This window comes from Hipposideros armiger, unplaced genomic scaffold, assembly GCF_001890085.2.
Source record: "Hipposideros armiger isolate ML-2016 unplaced genomic scaffold, ASM189008v1 scaffold_197, whole genome shotgun sequence".
Lineage (NCBI taxonomy): Eukaryota > Metazoa > Chordata > Mammalia > Chiroptera > Hipposideridae > Hipposideros > Hipposideros armiger.
Window position 1 is genome coordinate 710,607 of NW_017731547.1, and position 21,680 is coordinate 732,286.

The window sequence follows — 21,680 nt, forward strand, 5'->3', positions numbered from 1 at the left end:
ACAAAAAATTAAAATTTCAGACAGTCTGCTCTCGGGCACTGGAAAAGAAAAAAACAATCTGACTGGGTGGTTAGCCAGAGAGGCCAACTGTGCAAGGAGAGAGGGAAGCAGGCCAGAGCCAAAGGAAGGGACCAGGAGAAACAGAGCAGCTGAACACAAGCTGACTGATTACCTGCTTAGGGGTCTGAGGCAGTGGCTATGTGGTATTAGAAGAGATGGTGAGAAGAGCCAGTGGGGGATAGAGATGTGAGGAGAAAGGCAGCAGGGGTGTCACATGATGACTGGGATGGGAGGATGGGATGGGAGGATGGGGTGGGATGACAGGATGGGATGTGATGGGATGGGAGGATGCAATGGGATGGGGTGTGATGGAGTGGGATGGGACGGGATGGGAGGATGGGGTGGGATGGGATGGGATGGGGTGTGATGGAGTGGGATGGGAGGATAAGGTGGGATGGGATGGGATGGGGTAGGATGGGATGGAATATATTAAATGCTATTGGCTCTACCACAGATAAAACCTGTGACTATGACTAAATTATCTGACCTCCCTGGGGACTTCAGTTTTTTGATCAGCATAGAGAAGTGTGGACTCTTTTGCTTACAAAGTACCTTCTAGCTCTCACATTCTATAAAGACATAATTTTTTCGATGGTGACGTCCCCATAGCCAAATTTAAAATCATGATAGTCACTTGTTTGAAACCTTCCTATGCTTTCCCATTTCACTTGGAATAAAAACTCCTCAATCCTACAAAACTCCTGTGTTAACAGATATCTACCCACCCTCTCAAAATCATCTCAGGTCAATTATCCCGGTTTACTCTCTTCAGCGGGGCGGGGGGGGGGGGCTTCTTTCTCTTCCCAGTTAGCCTCGGGGTCTTAGCATGAGCTCTTCCTTCTGATTGGAATGTGCTTCAATAAGATTTATTTTGTTTAAAGTTGGCTTTTTCGTAGGATTCCTATCTCAGATGAAACATACTTCCTCACAAATGCCCTACAAGTCAACACTTCCTAAAATAGCATCCCAAGTCCTACCTGAACTCTAACTTTTCTTTATTTCACAATCCTGGTTTACTTTTGAGGCAAATTATCATGATCTCAACCGAGTTTATTTATTTATTTCTCCATTCATTGCTCGCCATCCCCCCCCACCTCCAATGTATATGTATATTCCAATAATTCAAGTAGCCCTTATGTCTGAATCACCACTATATTCAGTATCTAGAAAGCTTTTTGGCACATAGTAAGTATGCAATAAATATTTGTTGATGAATAAATGAATGACATGGTATTTGATAAGAATGATTTTGTAGTTTTTAATACTCTAGAAATTATCACTATCTAAATAGAGTTTTCCTTATATGTTTTCATTTTACTTTCCACATGGGACTAAAGCCACATTTGTGTACCCATCTGAATTTTTATGAGTACTTTCTGCTATTAATTAAAACACATATTCATTGAATGATCATATACATAATACAATCAAGTACATGCAATTAATTTCTGACCATGCAGCATCAATATCAACAATAATGGTAATAATTATTGAGTTCTTGGCATCTATTTTGTGCCAGGCATCGCATTAGGACTTTCGTGTTTCACCCTTCAATTAATTCTCAAATTAGGTATTTAGACAGCCGGTTTTTAGACAGCCGGTATTTAGACAGCCGGTTCACAAAATGGGTTTATGTAACCTGCTCAAGGTTACACAGTTGACCAGGTTTTAAACCCAAGTGTCTGGCTCCAAAATAATTTTGCTCTGACATGAGGCCTCAAGCCAAACAAATATCTATCAATATTTCACACAGGCTAAGATGGACAGATTGTGTGTTACTGCTACTACATAAGGATAGAAATTATTAGTATAGCCGCTAATCATTGAGTACCCCCTCTGAACGAGGCAATTTACTTACATGTTAATGTCAATCATTAGTTCATACTTTCAAGTTAGGAAATGAGATGATTTAGACATGACAAAATAGAGGATTATACTGCCTAGTGAGTTGCCCAAGGCCATACTGAAATGTCATTGTGCAGATTCAATTCCCTACTACATACCAGATTCCTAGCTCCAAAGTAAATGTTATTACATTGTTATCCTATTGTTTGAAGGGAAATACATGTAAACTCAGTCCTTTTTAACATATTAAAGGGCATCACTTAAAATATTTAGTCCTTCCAAGTTCTAAGAAACCCCTTTAAACCACCAAATGAACACAGCCGGCTGACTACATTGTCAACAGTCATGTCAATAATACTCTGACATATTCCCAATTTGAATTTGCATCAGCTAGAAACAGCTAGTGTGATTAGCTGATTTCAATCTCCTAATACTATATAATTTGAAGGGTACAATGTGCTAAGCTGTGATTGTCAATGTTTGTATTTCGACCACAATGCATTCAAATGAATAAAAAGTTTAAGAATTCCACATAATGTATATCACACTTGAAGCACCATTAATTAAAAATCGACCTCTACTATTAAACCAAGAAAAGAGCACATTGTGCAGAAGGACCATTTCAAGCAATGTTGCACCTTTCTCTTTCTTTGTTTTGTTTGGTTTATTTTACCTTCATCTCTTCAACTGCTGTCTGTAATTCATCTGGGGTTTTATACTCAAAATCTCTCTCTAGGTACTCTTCTTCAGCTTGCGTCATCCATTCATGCATCTCTGACAGGTCTTTCTGAAGGCTTACAGTTTTATCCAAGCCTACCTTTAAGGCTTCCTTTCTGGCATGGACCTGCCATAAAACAAATCAACAAGTAAAGCATGAATATTGAAAGTCATAAAACATTATCATTATATTATTGTTGAGCAGTCTGGAAATAAAAAAATGCTTAGATAGAAAAAAATGAAGAAGTAAAAAGCTTATGGATGTGATTGAGGAAAATAACTCACAACAATTGGATACGCTTAATTTCACATAAGTGTTAAAATAAGATGTAGCCATTTACTTGGCATACTTAATAAAATGAACAGTTTCCCCTAGAACTATAATTTAGCCATTGCATGTGGCAGTGCTTTTCTCCAAATAGAGAATAGGAAAAAAAATGTTTTCATGATATGTTTCAACTGAAAAAGTAAGTTTATTGGCACACATAGAAATTATTCTTTGTGCTCTTTGGTACTGTCTTACAAATTTCAAATATCTGAGGAACTTAACACTTCTATACTTCTCACAAATGAGAAAGTAAAAACAGAAAATGTATAAGAGACATAGGCATATAATTTGTTGAAAGAAAACTAAAATGTGGCCATCCATGTGAAAGGATGCTTAGTAACATTTAAAGTGAAATGATTGCAAATGAAAAGAATTAATGCATTTTCATATGTAAGATTAGCAAAACAATTAGCAAAAATGCCCAATTTGGGCAGGGATCTAGGGAACCAGAGTTCATACCTCTTGAGGGAAATACCCAACATAGCACAACCTTGTAGACAGTAAATTGGCAAAAGTATTACAATTTTTAACATTTATACACCTGAGTCTACTCTTCCACTCTAAATATCAACCACACAAAGCAAAGAATACAAAGTTGCATGTACACTGTTCAAGTCAGCTTTGAAGACAGCAACAATCTGAAAGGTGTTTCCATGGAGGATTAGTTAATTGTGAGATAAATATACACACAATGGAATCTCATGCAGCGTGATGCTCTTCACTGAATACATCTGTACTGAAGTGGAAGTTGTTCTGTATATAATTTTAAGTTTAAAAAGCAGGTTGCTAAGCAGTATTGTGGTAATATAGACTTGTGATTTAAAGCTTCACACATCTCTGAAATACCAACTTGCTAACCAGAAGAAGAGCGAAGCTGAAAACATGTACAGGAACATCAGGCATGCTAATGGCTTCTTACAAAGTACCCAGTTATACCACACTGAGGGAAAAGCTCAATTTAGTATTAGAATGATTATATATAGTGCTCGTCTTTTATGGTAAAAAGTAACTCTAATGAAATGATGTTATTTTTCTCTCTGGGATTAAACAGAATTCTATCTTTTAAGTGGGAGTTGGAATTGGGAAGTCTTAATATGTAATGCATAGTTTTAGTATAATGAAGTTTTAATGGTACTTTAGCAAATACTAAATATGTGCGGAACCATCATATTAATTTTTTCTTATACTTTACCACCATCTTAAACCTAATTTAGTTAAATTAAAACTATTTTAAGTTCTTTAGTCTCCAAGGTGAATGTAGTACCGGATCTACTGAAATGTAAGTAAGCGTTTCATTCTGACACAACTAGAACATCATGCCCAACAATTATACTAGTTAAGGTAGAAAGATTATTTTGCATAGTAAATGAGCCTATAATAAGCCTAAATAAACATGCTGTTAAATTTCTACTTAGATTCTCTGCTATAATCTTTAGAGGCAGTTGACAAAACAACAATAATATCAGAGTGACTAATGGAACTTAGCCAAAACTTGTAGTAAAAAAACATGGCGTGCTATAAAATTAAAGCAGAAGAAAGGGGTCGGGAATGATTTTTTTTAAGGGAAGAAAGGCAGGAAATTATTCTGAGGTGACAGCATGAATGTATTGGAAAGAACATCAGCTTTGGAATCAGGATATCTGGACTTGATCATTAGCTGGCTAAGTGAACCTGGACACATCACTTCATTTCTCTTTGTTTCAGCTTTGTAACTAACCTAGCAGTTGGACCAGATGATTTCCAATGTCTTTTCTAAATGTAACATTCCACAGCTCTATGACTGATCAGAGAGAAAGATGTATTTTTTGTGGTTTCATATTATAGAAGGATTTTTATGAAAGATTTGGGTTAAAATGACAATCTTTTTTTTTAAATAAATTTTTATTGGGGAACAGTGTGTTTTTCCAGAACCCATCAGCTCCAAGTCAAGTAGTTGTCTTCAATCTAGTTGTGGGGGGTCTGCCACAGCTCCTTGGCCCATGCGGGGATCGAACCTGCAACCTCGGTGTTATGAGCCTGTGCTCTAACCACCTGAGCTAACCAGCCACCCCTAAAATGACAATCTCACCCTCACCTTAACCACATCAGTGATGCCAACATCTAGCCCTAAATTGCCCGATCTACCCTCACACTATCAGCAGATTACATTGCCTCAACCTAGTAGATAAAATAGAAAATTCCTCATGCTTCCTGCTCCAGAATTTGTAAAACTAACGTTCAGCACTGCCCCTCCCCACTCCGTTTTCTTCACCTCCAGCTTTGAGATATAACTGACAGATTACATTGTATAAGTTTAAGGTGTACAATGTAATGATCTGATACACGTCTACATTGTGAAATGATTCCCACGATAGGATTACGAAGTTAGCAACTCCATCACCCTCACATAACTACCATTTTCCTTTTTGTGGTGAGAACATTTAAGGTCTACTCTCGTAGCAATTTTCAAGTATACGATATTGTCAACGCTAGTCATCATGCTGTAAATTAGGTCCCAAGAATTTATTCATTGTATATCTGGAACTTTGTACCCTTGGACCAACATCTCTCCATTTTCCCTACCTCCCAAGCCCTGACAACCACCATTCTATTCTGTTTCTGAGTTCGGCTTCTTTAGATTCCACATATAAGTGAGATCATACAGTATTTGTTTTCCTCTGTCTGTCTTATCTCACTTAACATAATGCTCTCAAGGCCCATCCAGGTTGTTGCAAAACGCAGGATTTTCTTCCTTCTCATGGCTGAATAACATTCCATGTATTTGTGTGTGTGTGTGTGTGTGTGTGTGTGTGTGTGTGTGTGTGTGTGTCCCCTGTATTCATTCACTGAGAGACACTTGGGCTGTTTCCATATCTTGGCTATTGTGAATAATGCTGCAATGAATATGAGAGCACAGATTTCTCTTCAGAAACATACCCAGAGTGGGATTGCTGTATCATAAAGTAGTTCTATTTTTAATTTTTTGAGGACCCTCCATACTGTTTTCCATAGTAGCTGCACCAATCTGCAATCCCAGAAACAGCGAACGAGGGTTCACCCTCTTTTTTCCTTGCCAGTATTTTTTTCCTACCTGGACAACTGCAATTCGCACATGCTTCCACGCACGCCCCTTCAGTGTATTCTTCTGATAACAGCAAACTTAAACAATCACTTGCCATGATGCCACTTTTGGGCCTAAGAGTCTAATAGCTTCCCAATGTACCTGACAGACACACTGAGCCTCACTGTGACTTAAAAGAAGGACATGACTCTTTATTTCCCACCTGCTTCCTCCTGGCTCACATCCACTCATCCTTCTGCCTCAGGAGTCTCTCCCGCTTCATTCATTCTCTATCCACAATCTTCCCAGTCCACACGTCCAAGTATCAGGCTCTTCTCGCTAACCAGGCACCAGCTTTTAAGTCGCCTCTTCAGAAAAGACCTTACTGACTACCTAATAAGAGGTGGGGTTTCCCGTTTGTTATTCTCATTCAGAGCACTCTGATGGCTCCAGGCAGACCATTTATTAGCATTAAAATTAAGCATTTGTGCAATATCATGTTAACTCGTTTACTTTCCATCTTCTTTACTAAACTATAGCCTGCATGCAGATAGATACTGTTTTATATTTGATACAAAATGTTTAGTAATTATATGTTTAAATAAATAAATATTCTGATAAGTAATGAATTTAAAAATATTTCCCTAGGGGTGTCTGGTTAGCTCAGGTGGTTAGAGTGCAGTGCTCCCAACACCAAGGTTGCCGGTTCAATCCCCACATGGGCCACTGAGTTGCACCCTCCACAACTAGATTGAAACAACTGCTTGACTTGGAGCTGATGGGTCCTAGAAAAACACAATGTTCCCCAATAAAATTTTTTTAAAATTTCCCTAAATTATGTATTTACACGTATATGATTAATTTCTTTAATAAATATATAATATAATAAAGATATATATAATTATAAAACCCCTTCCCTCCCACTCTTCCTTCCATCTTTTAAGTATGGTTAATTAATATGTGGGTTATTTTCATAATAATTATCCTTTATTTAAAAATAGGTAGAATCTTGATATTTTTCAATTTGAATATATCACTTTTAGAATTTAAAATAATCTCAACCATTTTATACTACAAAGTCCGATCATGGGATCTCAATGTATCTTCAAATATATCGGGCATTTGGATAATTTTGTCCCTAATTATTTGTGATTTTCCACTGTAAAATCTAAAAACAAATATGGAGTTAGTTATCTTTAACCCATGAAAGAACATCACCCCCTCGTTTTGTGTGTAGACACATCTGTACGGCATAGATGCACATTTCATTTCCACTCTTTCTGAAGCCCTGAATTGGTTCCAATACCCACGCTTGGCTTTTCCGCTTCCTAAAGCATTGCCTTCCTTCTTTTCTTGACTATGTACGTGATTTCTTCCTTTCAAAACCTAGGTCATGTAAGGGGGAAGGGAGATCATAGGAGAAGGTTAAGGGGGTCAAATATATGGTGATGGAAGGAGAACTGACTGGGTGGTGAACACACAACGTGATATATATTACAGATGATATACTATAGATACATACACTTAAAACCTATGTAATTTTACAAACCACTGTCACTCCAATACATTTAATTACAAAAAGAAGTGTCAGCATTCCTGGCCTCTGCTAAATGGCCATATCAATATTGTTTCCCCCAAATTTTAGAAGTAATTTTCCTTTCCATGTATGTTATCTCTCTCTGCAACAAATTGAGCATGAACAAGAAATTTTTTCACTGTAACTGGACACCCACTTTCATAGAAGTTGCTGAATAATAAAGAACCATTGATTTAGTTTTAAAATAAACAAACCTAGGTCATGTGGTGATAAAGTCAGAGCATGGACAGTGTGATATTCCAAGAACCAGAGAGACGTAAAATATTCTAGGATGAGACAAGAGTGTGGCCAGGATCTATGGAATTTTTGTTATGCAGCTGGATAATATGTTTACAATACTTGCCTTGAACACCAAATTCTTGGTATATTTTATTGTAGGCGTAAGGTCTTAAGCAAGGACATTTTAAGAATATAGAGATGCTTTTAAAAATACTCTTTTCTAACATGTAAAAAACTGGACATTTCCGTAATACTGTTGATTCTGTACATATTTTTGCTCTGGTTTTCTTCCTTGTTATAAATTGGTTTGTTTTTTGTATTAATCCATTAAAAACATTCAACAAACAAATACCTTTCATACTAGCCTTCCAGGAAAACATCAGTGGTATAATCTATTATCTAAGTAATATTCCCCCCCCCCGAACATCCCTTCTAGAACTGGCTTACTCCAAGAGAAGAATGCAAGCTAGCTGACCCAGGGCTATCTCATCTCTGAGTTAATAGAACTGTTGAGCATTTGTCAGTGATGGCATTAGCTGGGTGACTTGACTTGACTTTGTTTTTCTAAATTCTTGTCTTTTTCAAATTTAGTTTTTGCCTTTTAGCCTGATTTCTTTTCAACTTGGAAAGGTTACTTAGAAATAACAAAAGACTAACTGCTTCAAATACACATAAAATGAAATCTCTCATTAATTTCAAAAAAGGTATTGGTGTGTTGAAAAGTAATCATTACTTTGGGTCAAAATTTCATCTTTTGGGTAGGAAGTATTAGATATACACTACTTGTGTATATAATATTTATTTTTCCATGATTTAACCTTGAAATTTAAAATAAATATCTGTAAAACACTCTGCTATATAAAAATGAGGAACTCAGATGTGTGTATAGCTACTTTGTGTTTTTTTACCAAGCTATTCTTAACTATTTCCCAATCTTAATTCATTTACTGAAATAAATGAAGAAGCCAAACTTGTCCATCTTAACAATCAGAAGTAAAAGTTATTTGTCATATTTGCACATACACATATACTGTATTTTGCCATATAAAGGTATAATGAGCATTTTTTTTGCCCAAATTTGTGAGGGAAAAATAAGGATGTGCCTTATAAATGGATAGTACTAATTCCGTATCTATACAAATGTTTTCAATTCTTTTATTTATGCTTATGAGTTAAAAGTGTAACTCTAGAAATCAATGATATCTGTATGTAAAATAATACCCTGGAATATGATAATCGGTTTTGTTGAATTTACAACAAACTTCCAATGACGAGGAGTTTTTGGCCTTCTATGATACATAAATATCATAAATTTGTTACCGGTACATAAAATTTCTTATACCTTGTATCATTTCTTGTGTTTTGCAATTATTTGTTACATAAAATATTTGTACAATATGTTAAAACATAAACGTTAAAATTCCTTTGTAATACAAAATACAAGTACCTAAATGTAAACAAATAAAAATTGAAATTAAAAAATTAAAACGAAAGATTTTTGCCCTGAAAGTTTGAGCCAAAAATATGGGTGCACATTATACACAGCAAATACCAACAAAATACAGTTTTATTCATTGTATTTCTGTACCAAGTATACAAGTGTAAAGTATCTTTTGTTCATCCAATTACTAGTATTAAGTTATGCATTGGAGAAAACATTCAATCAAAATAATGCCTAATGTGACAGTTATATTCAAGAAGGTCATTGTAGGACCCCCAAAAAGATGAATACACGCTACTTAAAATACCTACTGTGAAAATATTTTACATGCTAGACAAAGACTGATGTGAATTAACCATGCATTAAAGCTTCCACCTAGTCAGAGACTACACTTTTTAAAAGGACAATGAAGAAGGGAGGCATTAAGACATCTTAATATAATAGAGGCAATCCATGGTGAAAGAGACTGTACATACCTGTTGGCACATGTGATCCCACTGAGTGTTGAGTTCTCTGAGCTCTATCTCAAGTCTGGAAGCAAACTCTGGCTCCGCTTCACTCTTTATCTTCTGCCCACCTTCATTGACACTATTTAGACTGGGCTGAATTGTCTGGATATCATTGACTAAAAGCTAAGGAAATAATAAATTTAAGCTAGCTGAAAAAATTACATCAACATAATAGAAATGCAACACAGGCAACACACAATTAGGAATCATGATACGACACATGAATTTTGTTCTTTTCAAATCTGAAACACACACACACACACAATTCTTAAATATAAGCCTTGCAAAAAATAAATGTTCAGTGGTTCTTATGGCATGAATGAAGTAGGGAATGATCTGTACTCTACTTAGATTAGGTACAAAAGGAAATAAATTTACTATTTCTTGTTAGAAAAATGTGTGAAAATAATGGGCTTTATATACATCATTGTTTTTGAAAGTATTTTAGTTTTCAAACACAGGATACTGCAGTGATTGGTTACAATATGATGGGTGTGAATGTTATGTGTAAGGTGGGTTTCTTTTTTAAGCATGTATTTGCAAAGGAAATTATTTAAAGAGCTAGATTATCTTCTTCCCACTGCATGAAAGTGGTATAATGAATATTATTTCAAAAATCCATAGCATATATTATAGTACAGTTCAATATGCATAGTATGCCCGATCATCTGTAACAAGATATAACCAATAGCGCAAAGGATTATTTACCTTCAAATTCCACGGCATCTTATACCAAAATAATCTTGTAAAGTGAGGGTTGATTAAAAGGCCATGTTTTCCTGTTTCTCATTTACTTAACCCCGTTTCTCAGCCTTGGCACTGCTGACATTTTGGGCTGCATAATTCTTTGGTGTGGGGGGGCTCTCCCGTGCATTGTAGGATGTTTAGGAGCATCCCTGGCCTCCACCCACTCCAGGCCAGCAGCATCCACCCCACTCCAGGTTGTGACAAAGAACATGATTCTAGAAACTGCTAAATGTCCCCCGGGGTTGAGGGGGGGGAGGAGAATCGCCCCTGGTTGATAACCAAAAAACATATATATATTTTCCGTATAAAAGTCTTCATATGGAAGGTATCCTATACAGATCTTACTTACCCTGCACTGCTTCAGCTGCTTTTTAAGGATTTCTAAATCCCCAAGGGCAGGCCATTCCTCCTTCAGGAAAACACCAACTTCAGCCATCCATTTCTTCAGGGTTTTTATGTGATTCTGGAATCAGAGACCCATTGTAAGGCATTGTTGGGGTGCTGATTTCTCGTACCACAATTCGTCATGGTGATATGTCTGAACACAAGCCCAGAAACAATTCCCATGTTTGAAGGATGTCTCTAAGTAGCTCTTGAGGAAAAGACTATTTTGACTGAGCCTGCATTTTTATGGTCTACTGTATAAGCACTGGTGTATGAAGTCTGCTATTGTTAAAAATAAAAAATTACTACCAAATGTGGTTTTATGATGTTACTCTCGAGAACATTAAATTATATCCCCCTCTAGAGAAATTTTAAGTTACACAACAACTCATGATAATACTAACAACGTGTCCTTACAGTACATAAAACAAACAATGAACATTAAACTCAATGTCATGGTGTCTTTATAGCCTCCCTAAACCTGAACGTCCACAAATTGTTTTTTTTGCAGTTGACAGTTTAAATAGCCCCTCCAGTTGGGAACTTTCAGATCAAGATTCTGTCATCTTTAAAGAGAAAACTTTTGCTTTTAATTTCTTATTTGCCTTATCAGGTTGAAGTAAAGATCAGGTGAAAACTATCCTCTTTTATAATTTATAAATAGCCAAGTACCCTAAATGGGATCAAATATATGGTGATGGAATGAGAATTGACTCTGGGTAGGGAAAAACAATGTCATATATACATGATGTATTACAGAAGTGTACACCTGAAATCTATGTAACTTTACTAACCATTGTCACCCCAATAAACTTGAGTTAAAAACAAATAGTCAAGTGCCTCCCATTATTCTTTCACATACTGCTAAATGCTTACTTGGGCTACTTTTCAAATGTGTGATTTTTCAAGCTTCTTTCTTTCCATACAATGCAACTATGCTGTTTAGATGTGCTATTTTCTCCTATTTTAAATTTCCATTCAAAATATGTGCTTCGCAGAAAGTTACCCCTTTAATATGATTCATAATAATTTTAAAAGCATTTGACTAAATCTAAGAACTGTCAATTTCACCATCATCATTTTGCTGATATCTCTCAAGTCTGTTTTTATGCTTCTTCCATGTTACCATTGTCCTAGTTTAGATCTCATCAGCTCCTTGATTACCGCACTGGCTCTTTTTGGTTCCTGCCTCAATCGCACCCACTCTAACCATTCTCCACAGTGGTGTCAGTCTCCTTCCTCTTACCATAGTGATGCTTTGAACACACAAATATATATCATCATACCTTTCTTCCTTTAAAATACCAATAACGGTTCCACATTATTATTATTATTATTATTATTATTATTACTAGTTTTAATCCCATCCCCATTAGGTTATAATTCATATTCCAAAGCATGGTATTCAGGACCATTCATTATCTGCTCCCAGGCCATTTTTCTAAAAATATATTTTATTAATCTCCAAATATACATTTGTCTCCCCAATACTGAACCACTTCCGGTTAACTGATTTTGTAAGGAACTCTTTCTCCCTCTGTATTCGCCAACTAAATTCTACCTGTTTCAGGTGTAGCCCACATAACCCATGTTCCAAGAACATTTCATAACAGTTTTTCCCAGTTTATGTTGGGTTTCTTTTCTGCTTATTGTCATAACCTTTACCATACTGTTTAATTTACTTCCTGTACTGGCTTAATAATAACTTACCAATACGTTCAGGTCCTAATCCCTGGAACCTGTGAATATATCATTTTACTTAGCAAGAAAGACTTTGCAGTTGAGATTATGTTAAGCATTTTGAGAGGGGAAAGATTATCCTGGGCTTTCCAGCCAGGCACCATGTAGTCAGAAGGGTCCTTATTAAAAGGAGAGCAGGAGTGTAAGAGTTAGAGACACTGAAAGATATTTCACTGCTGGCCTTGAAGATGGAGACACGAGCAAAACAATGCAGGCAGTTCCAGAAGCTAAAAGTGACAAGCAAAGAGATTCTTTCCTAAAGCCTCCAGAAAGGACACAGCCCTGCCTACACCTTGGCCCACTGAGACTCATTTTGGACTTCTGACCTCCAGAACTGTAGGATAATAAACTTGTGTTGTTTTAAACCATTAACTTTGCGGTAATAAGTTACAGCAGCAATACGAAACTAATACACTTATCTTTCTCCTTCACTAGAATGTGGGCTCCTTCGAGGCAAGGACCATGTAATTGTACCCTCTTTTACCATTGGCACTAGCAAAAATGTGTTTTTATGTTTGCATATAGATATGCATATGCATGCACACATATGTTTATGTGTAGAAACATGTACATGTGTATGTTGTACGTTACAGAATAGTTTAGGACTACTCAGTCTTTTGGTTTGTACAAGGTGAGAAAAACAACTGAGTAGCTAACTGGGATTTAAATCCAGAAGCTTCTTCTATTTTTTATTTTTTATTTTTTTAGTTTCAGGTGTACAAAATAATGAAATACTTAGACTTTACACCCCTCACAAAGTGATAACCCCCCTGCCCCAATCTACTACCCCTTTAATATCGTATATATCTATTACAGTTCCACTGACTCTATTCCCTATGCTTTACTCCACATCTGTGACTATATGTATATTCAATTACAGAAGCTTCTTGTTACAATGTTATTTTATCATGCATCATGCTTTCAAAGATTCTTAGCAGCATTAATATTCACAAGAATTCACCACATAAGAGAGATATTGCTTATATCACTAAATATTCTAGACTTTAGAGTAGACTGTAATTGTTACTATTTTCAGCTTGGGAAATTATTAATATGGTGGCACTATTCAAATCAATTAAGTCAGCAGAAGCTGGTTGTGGAAGGTGACAGGGTTAAGTTTATACACATAATTATAAATGAAATATCCTCTGAAAAGATATGACTATATTACATGGTAGATAACTTTTTATTTATTCATAATCTAAATGATAGCTATATTTTAAAACACAACCAGACTAAAAGGAAAGACTGGTTTCGAACTTTATTTGAGCTCAAAATATGTTTAAATCCCACTGGTATTGGTGGAAAAAAATGAATTTCAAAGAAAATCTAAGAAGCAGAAGTCCTAATTACTGTTTTTTTTAAAAAAATAGGCAAACTACATTCCTTTGAGAAAGATTTATAACTGACTTTGAACAACTAAGGAAGTTACCTTATTTGCCTTTAAATTTTACAACACATTGTTAGGGGAGAAATGAGTAAAGAAAAAAATGAATATAAAAGGTAAAATCTGGAATTACTTGAATTTTTCGGAGTTTAGCCATGTGCTCCTCTAGCTTTTGGCAATGTTCGACCAGCTGAGAGGAGAGCTTTTTCCAGCGGCCATCAATCTCTTCAAATTCTGATTGGTATTTCCGGCTAATATCAGAGGGCGCTTTCTGTGACATCTCTTTCACAGTGGTGCTGAGATAGTTTACGCCACTTTGTTGCTCTTGCAGAGAACTTTGTAAAGCCTTCAAATTGAAAAAGGAAAGTACATGTATACTAAATGATGAATAATAATGAGTTTCATTGTGCAGTACCGGTGACAAACTTCAGTTAAATGAAATGAACTTAAAAGCTAGGTGATTCAAATACCTAAAACAACAGATGATGTAAAACTAATTATAAAATAACTAGTGGTAATTTCAATTCTACTTTTCATGAGAGTAATTTTCACATTATTTAGTAATATTTTATTGTAAAGTTTATGCCTACTTTTATGAACAATGTCAAATATATCCAAAACTGTATTTTACAGTACCAGAGTTTTCACACACCTAATTTCATTTTACCATGTCTGTATATTAAGAACTGCTTTTATGATACAGTTAATGGAGTTGGACTTAATTATACTGAGGCTTTAGGAGGACAACTTCTAACCTCCCTAGGTAAAAAAAATAACTAAATCCTATTGATATATGGGAAAACAAAACTGTGACTAAGTTACCAGTTAGATGGTCTACTAATACTACTAAAGTTTCATATTTTTCAGAAGACATTGGTATGTTTTGTAGTATTACAGTGAAATTCTAGGGTAATTTTGGGGACAATTTATAAAGTGGGTTTTATATATATATATATATATATATATATATATATATATATAGCAATGTGTAGTATGACATTCGCTCAAAAGAAGGCGTTAATCAAATGAATGTTAGCATCACTCACTGTATTACAATTTTAATACAGCTTTTTCCTTAAAATATGTATACATTTATATATATATATACACACACACACAATATCTTTTAATAGGATGCCTATCTTTAGGTTTCCCCTACTCAATATTTATCTATTTATTTATTTATTATGTATTTATAAATTGGGGAACAGTGTGTTTTTCCAGGACTCATCAGCTCCAACTCAAGTAGTTGTTTCAATCTAGTTGTGGAGGGCACACCTCAGTGGCCCACATGGGGATCGAACTGGCAACCTTGGTGTTATGAGCACTGTGCTCTAACCAAGTGAGCTAACTGGCCGCTCCATTATATTGGGTTGTTGGAAAAGTTATGATGTCTTTTTTCTATGTTTTTCATCGCAAAACTGCGTCATGACTTTTCTGACAACCCAATATTTATTTGAGTGTCACTTTCTGGTGTAAAGTAATAAAGGTTCAAGATAAAAAATGGAAAATCCACGTTATATGCAACTATTGGGTCATCGAGAAAGTTATGACACATTTTTCTATGTTTTCCAATGCAAAAATGCATCATGAGTTTCCCGACAACCCAATATTATGATTTTATATAAACCACTTTTTTCTATGTATAACTAAATACTGAATATCTGATCTTATGATGTGCACACACACACATTTATTCCTACTTTTATAATGTGACCTGTAACATACCCAAAATATGTCAAACAAATAACTTTTATGGTTGCATAATATCTTACACATATTTTGTGGTATTTTAATTTTTACTTTACTTTTATTTTACTTTATTAAACTTTTACTGTTGTTTGACTATTTATACAATATGTATATATTAATAACATGCATAAAACTACATTTTGAGCAGGGCATTTTACTGTGAGCCTTCACCCATGTCATTATTTTTCAAAAACATAAATTTTAATGGCTTCTCTAGTTCATTTAACCATGTCCCATTATTAGCTCTATAAATTAATTTTGAGTTTTCTACTTCTATAAATTATGTTTAAGATCTATCTATATCTTTGAGTACATTCTGATTATTCCCATAAGACATAGCCTTCATGGAAATAGTTAAAGAAATTATTTTGTAGGTTATTAGAAGGTATTGAAAAGTGTTCCTTAGCAAAATGTATATTCATTTACATCTCCACTAGTCAGTGAGAATATAGCACATTGCTGCCAGATCTGCACTTATTATGTCTTTTGGGTTTGTTGGGGGCTTTTTTCTTTTGAAATTTAGCATGTAAAAAATGATATCTCACTTTGTAAATCTGTACTTCTTCCTTTACAATTCGAGTTATAATTTTTCATATGTTTAGTGGTTGTTTATGTACCCTTTTGGTGACTTCCTTAATGACTTTTGCCCTATTCAAACAAATTTTTCATTGGTCGCATTTTTCTTTTACATTGTCTCTGTTATTTTTACAATGTTTGTGACTGCTTCCATTAATGTTTATGCTTCCCCATATCTTTTTAAAGATTTTTATTAAAAATGTCTCCAACATTTATAAAAATGTTTTGGACTTTTTTTTTAAGATTTTTATTGGGGAGTTGGGGGAAGGGGAACAGACAAGTTGCCGTCCTTTTGTTCTTCAGTCTAGTTGTGGAGGATGTCACTTCACTGGCCCAAGTTGGCACCATCATTGCGCTCTTCCCGGGCAAGGCAGATCAGTCGCCGGCTTCTGGATGGCCACTCACTGCGGCTGCTGGCTGCTCACGCTGGCTGCTGGCTACATACGGTAGCCCATGGCAACCCACTGCAGCAGGGGCTGCAGCCTACGCCGCCGCTGCCAGCGACTCACAACAGCCCAACTCCAGGTCGAGCTGTTGTTCAGCATCTTAGCTGCAGAGGGCAGTGTCACTGGCCCTCATATGGGATCTGAACCGGGGCCTCTGGCGTCCCAAGCCAGCTCTTAACCAACGCATCACTCAGCTGGCCCTTGGGATTTTTTAATTTATATGGTATTTTGTTTTGGTGTAACATTTGATGCAAGGTTCTAACTTCCATTTTTTTCAGTTACTTAATATGTTTTCTGAATAATGTTTATAAATAATTTTCCTTTCTTCACTGTTTTTTCAGTAGAAACATACTTTTCCACTCATTAATGCACCATTTCTTGTGTATTTAATCCACTCCCCTAGTTGCTATATATTGGTACTCTTACTTTTTTTAAGTTTGTAGTTCTATCAAGTCACATATTGTTCAAAGTAAATTTGGAATCATTCTAAGTATTAAAAACAATATAAATGGAAAAAAATATTAAATAGTTACAATGTGTTTGGTATTATAGTAAATTTTGTAAGTAGGACAGTATACACTAGGAAATGTTTTTTAAAAAATTAATTTGACAAAATAATTTTGTTAAGAAACAATATCTCATTCTCAAAAAAGAACTGTTGATATAACAAAGCTAAAATTTTCATCTTTTCTTAATTTTATTCTAAAAATATGGATATATGATTTCAGTTCCTAAATATAACTAATGAGTATGTTTTCATATCTTAAAAAATAAAATGTGATTGGCTATACAAAACAGGCTTTTCAAAGATACTAGGAAAAGATTCTAAATCTCTTATAAATTATTTCTTTCATTTACCATATAAGCATTTAATATATCCCAATATCAGGCTGTTAAAAACATAGCTATTAGAACACAAATAACTAACTACATTATTGCATAAGACTAGTGTTTAAATTGAAACTAATTTTACCACTACACTGATTTTACCTCCTTCTGATTGGAAATATGAGAGGAGATAGAAATCAGCAAGCAAAGGGGGAAAATAATACCACAGCTTTTATAATACTCAAAATCAATGTGTCTAAAATCACACTAAATGAGAAAGCATATACTTCATAAGTAGGCCATATCATCGTTTTCAAAGATGGAAGTTTCAGCTTAGATAGAAGGCACAAACGCATAGGATGTTCAATTTTTTCAAGTCTAGTCTTCATTTTTTTTCAACTGGTAAGCTATCATACTTGCCACAGTTATTTTATTCTAATATTATTTTAAGGTTACACCAATGTGATTGCTCGGTAGATAAGATGTGCACTGCAGTGTTTAAGACATTCACACATTCACAGACCTGTAACTCGCTGAGTCTCCGCTCCATGATTTCATAGTCAGTGACGGTAATCTGAGGTATAGAGAGTTTGGTTTCTGACTGCTGGATCCAGGTCAGGACGGTGCTCATGGTCTCCTGATAGCGCATGGGCGGCAACGTGTCAAAAACTTTATCAAAAGGGAAGAAAAAAAAAAGAATCATTTAATCATTTTAAACTCTGTCATTATGTTTTCCTAAGTTATCAGCAAACTCAATCATACTACTAATTACAAATATTAACAAAGTGTAAAAACCTGAATATTACATTCGAATATGATAATGTTGAAGAGATGTTTCTTCCTCGTGTCTGCTATTCTGACAGAAACTATACATATGTGACATTGAATCCTCACATCAGCCTCGCAAGGTGCGCATGGTTCAAATTCATTTTCAAGGTGAGGAAATGAAGAAACAAAGAGGCTAAGTAACTTGCCAACATAAATGGTACTTGGAGAAAATAAGTAGAGTCCATATATGTCTGATTTTGAAGGCTACGCTCATTCTGTGTCATCACTTGCCTTTGGAGAAAAAGTATCATTATCCACAGCTCCTTAATTTTAAGTGACATCATATAACCTTTAATCTTACTAAAAAAACCACTTTATGTATGTTTAGTATGTATCAGAAACTCTAATAATTACCACACACATTATCATGCTTAATTCTTATAATAAACCTATGAGATACACATTTTTATTCTCATTTACAGTTGAGGATATGGAGGCTGTAAAAAAGGTTAATTTGCTCATAGTTAAGCATCTACAGTAGTAAGTGTGAGGGCCAGGATTTTAAACCAGGCTCGTCTTCTTTCAAAATCAAAACCACTATGAAACGGTGTACTTTTACACACACACACACACACATTCCCAAGTATACATAAAAGTAGGAAATGAATATACATGGGGAAATACAATGTGTGTGTGTGTGTGTGTGTATGTGTGTGTAGTTTTATATCTTTCTATAGATATATAGATATAGATACAGATACAGATATAGACATATAGATAGCTATATAAGTATAGATATCTGTAGATATCTATAGAACTATACACGCATACATTGTATATATATAAATATATAAGCTTTACATACATAGTTTTATATAGCTATATATAAGCTTTAAATAAAATATGCATACATGTATGTATACTATATATAACTATACACAATTTATATATATATATATATATATATATATGTATACACACACACATACACACAAACAATATATGACTTAAGTAGCTACACTAATCATGTTCAAGGAGATTAACAAGATTGAGAATTTGGGCACAAAACTGGAAACCATAAAAATGACATAACAGATTTTAAGGAGAATTAAAAAGAAATTCTACAACTGAAACATGCAATAAGTAAAAATTAATATCACAATGGATGGGTTTAAAGCAGACTAGATAGAGCTAAACAGAAAATTAGTAAATCTGAAGATAGTCCAGAAATATACATTTGGAATGAAGCTTGGAGAGACCAAAGCGTGAAAAATAGAGAGTAAAAAAAAAGGGAAAAAAGAAAACAGAAAAATAGTCTAACATAAACGTATCCCAAAAATTTGAGATAGGAAAAATGGGGCAGAAGCCATATTTGAAAAGATAATGGCTGAGAATTTTCCTAAATAGATAAAAACACAGCGCAAAATAGTAGTTTAAATAACTATATCAAATGGCATAATTTAAACCACATTACTTTTAATGAGTTTCACTTCCATATACCAATTCCTTTTACACTAAATGAGAAGAATACAGAAAAGTATTTTGCATGGTATTTAATATGGTTAAAAGATGGTAAAATATTTTTAGAGTGTGTCCAAAATACAAACTGAGAGTTGTGATCAATGTGCTTGTATTTATTTGGGAGTTCATACCCAAGTTTATCTTTTTTTTTTTAGATTCTTTTATTGTGAAATTGGGGGAAGGGGAACAGACAAGTTGCTGTCCTTTGGTTCTTCAGTCTAGTTGTGGAGGACGTTGCCCCACTGGCCCAAGTTGGCACCATCATTGCGCTCCTCCCGGACAAGGCAGATCAGTCTCCAGCTTCTGGGTGTCCACTCACAGCAGCTACTGGCCACTCACGCTGGCTGCTGACTACACACGGTAGCCCATGGCAACCCACCTGCCATCGCTGGCGACTCACGGCAGCCCAGTCCCAGGTTGAGCCATTGTTCAGCATCTTAGCTGTAGAGGGCAGTGTCACTGGCCCTCACATGTGGGATCCGAACCAGGGTCCTCTGGCGTCCCAAGCCAGCTCTTAAGCAACACACCACTCAGCCAGCCCCCAGGTTTATCTTAAGAGGCTTTATTTAATCTGAGCACTTCTGATTTCATATTGAAAGATCTCTGTGGTACTTTCTTTTTTTTTTTAATTAAGGTTTATTGGGGTGACAATTTTAGTAAAGTTACACAGGCTTCAGGTGTACAATTCTGTAACACATCATCTATATATCACATTGTGTGTTCACCACCCAGAGTCAGTTCTCCTTCCATCACCATATATTGTGATCTCTGCGGTACCTTCAACCTCACTGTTTTCTTTCATATAACTAATGTGTTTCTCTACTGACTAGGTACATTTATGTTAACACTAGGTATGCATTAATACACAAAAGTGAAGAGGAATCTCATGAAAAGTAGTGAAGTAAAGGAGTGCCTAGTTATGATGAAACCAAGAGACAAGGGTGTGTGTTGGATGGGTTATGAAGTTTGGTTTCATTAAACTTGGACATGTATGTTCTTGAAAACAGTGCTTGTTTCCCTTGTGGCAGTGGCCGGGACAAACATATATTAGAAGCTAGCCAGAGGTGATACAAATTGGTCCAATTTTATCCAGATGATGAATAGATGTCCAGAGGGAGAGAGAAGTATAAAAAGAGGTGATAAAGATATTGGGATTACTTATTCTTAGAGAAAGATCAACAGGTTTTTATGAACATCAAACAGACTGTTTCTCCATTCTGTTTCTGCAGAAAGAGGCTGTGTAGCATGACAATTGGGAAACCTGCTTTTTGCCGTTGGGTAACCCTGTGCTTTGGAATTGGCTCTGCACTCACTAGCTTTGGTAAATTACTTAACATGTTAGCAACTGAGGCCTCATTTATAAAAATGGGGATGTTGATACTTGGGGGAGAATTATTTGAGGTCATTTATTATTGCTTCATTCAGCCAATATTTATTCGGTGCTCTGAGAACCAGGGATGCAAGAAGTAAAAACTAAAAAAGCAAAGTCTTGACTTCAATGATGCTTGAAATCTAATTGGTGAGTCAGAAAATGAAGAAATAAACTAAGACATTTTCATGAGTAATGGAAATAAATAGCAGTGAAGAAAAACTGAGGTGTGTGTGGGGAGATCCTTCCAGATAATGCAATAAGAGAAATTGAAACTAGAGAATTAGATGTAAAAATGTTATTTTACATCTTTTATTAGATGAATAAATGAGGATCTACACAAGGAATGGTGAGCAATCAATAGATTAACGGGGGGCTGGCCGAGTGGTGCGTTGGTTAGGAGCTG

General features: G+C 35.3%; 1 protein-coding gene across 1 annotated transcript in view; it reads right to left on the reverse strand.

Annotated features, from left to right (window-relative positions):
• Positions 1 to 21,680, reverse strand: part of LOC109388440 (dystrophin) — a 1,592,311-nt gene that overhangs the window by 709,882 nt on the left and 860,749 nt on the right. The window contains exons 22-26 of the mRNA XM_019653146.1: positions 18,140 to 18,285; positions 14,148 to 14,360; positions 10,853 to 10,966; positions 9,724 to 9,879; positions 2,579 to 2,749 (exon numbers count right to left, since the gene is read on the reverse strand). Of these exons, the coding sequence (XP_019508691.1) occupies positions 2,579 to 2,749; positions 9,724 to 9,879; positions 10,853 to 10,966; positions 14,148 to 14,360; positions 18,140 to 18,285 (800 nt within the window). The remainder of the gene's footprint in view (positions 1 to 2,578; positions 2,750 to 9,723; positions 9,880 to 10,852; positions 10,967 to 14,147; positions 14,361 to 18,139; positions 18,286 to 21,680) is intronic.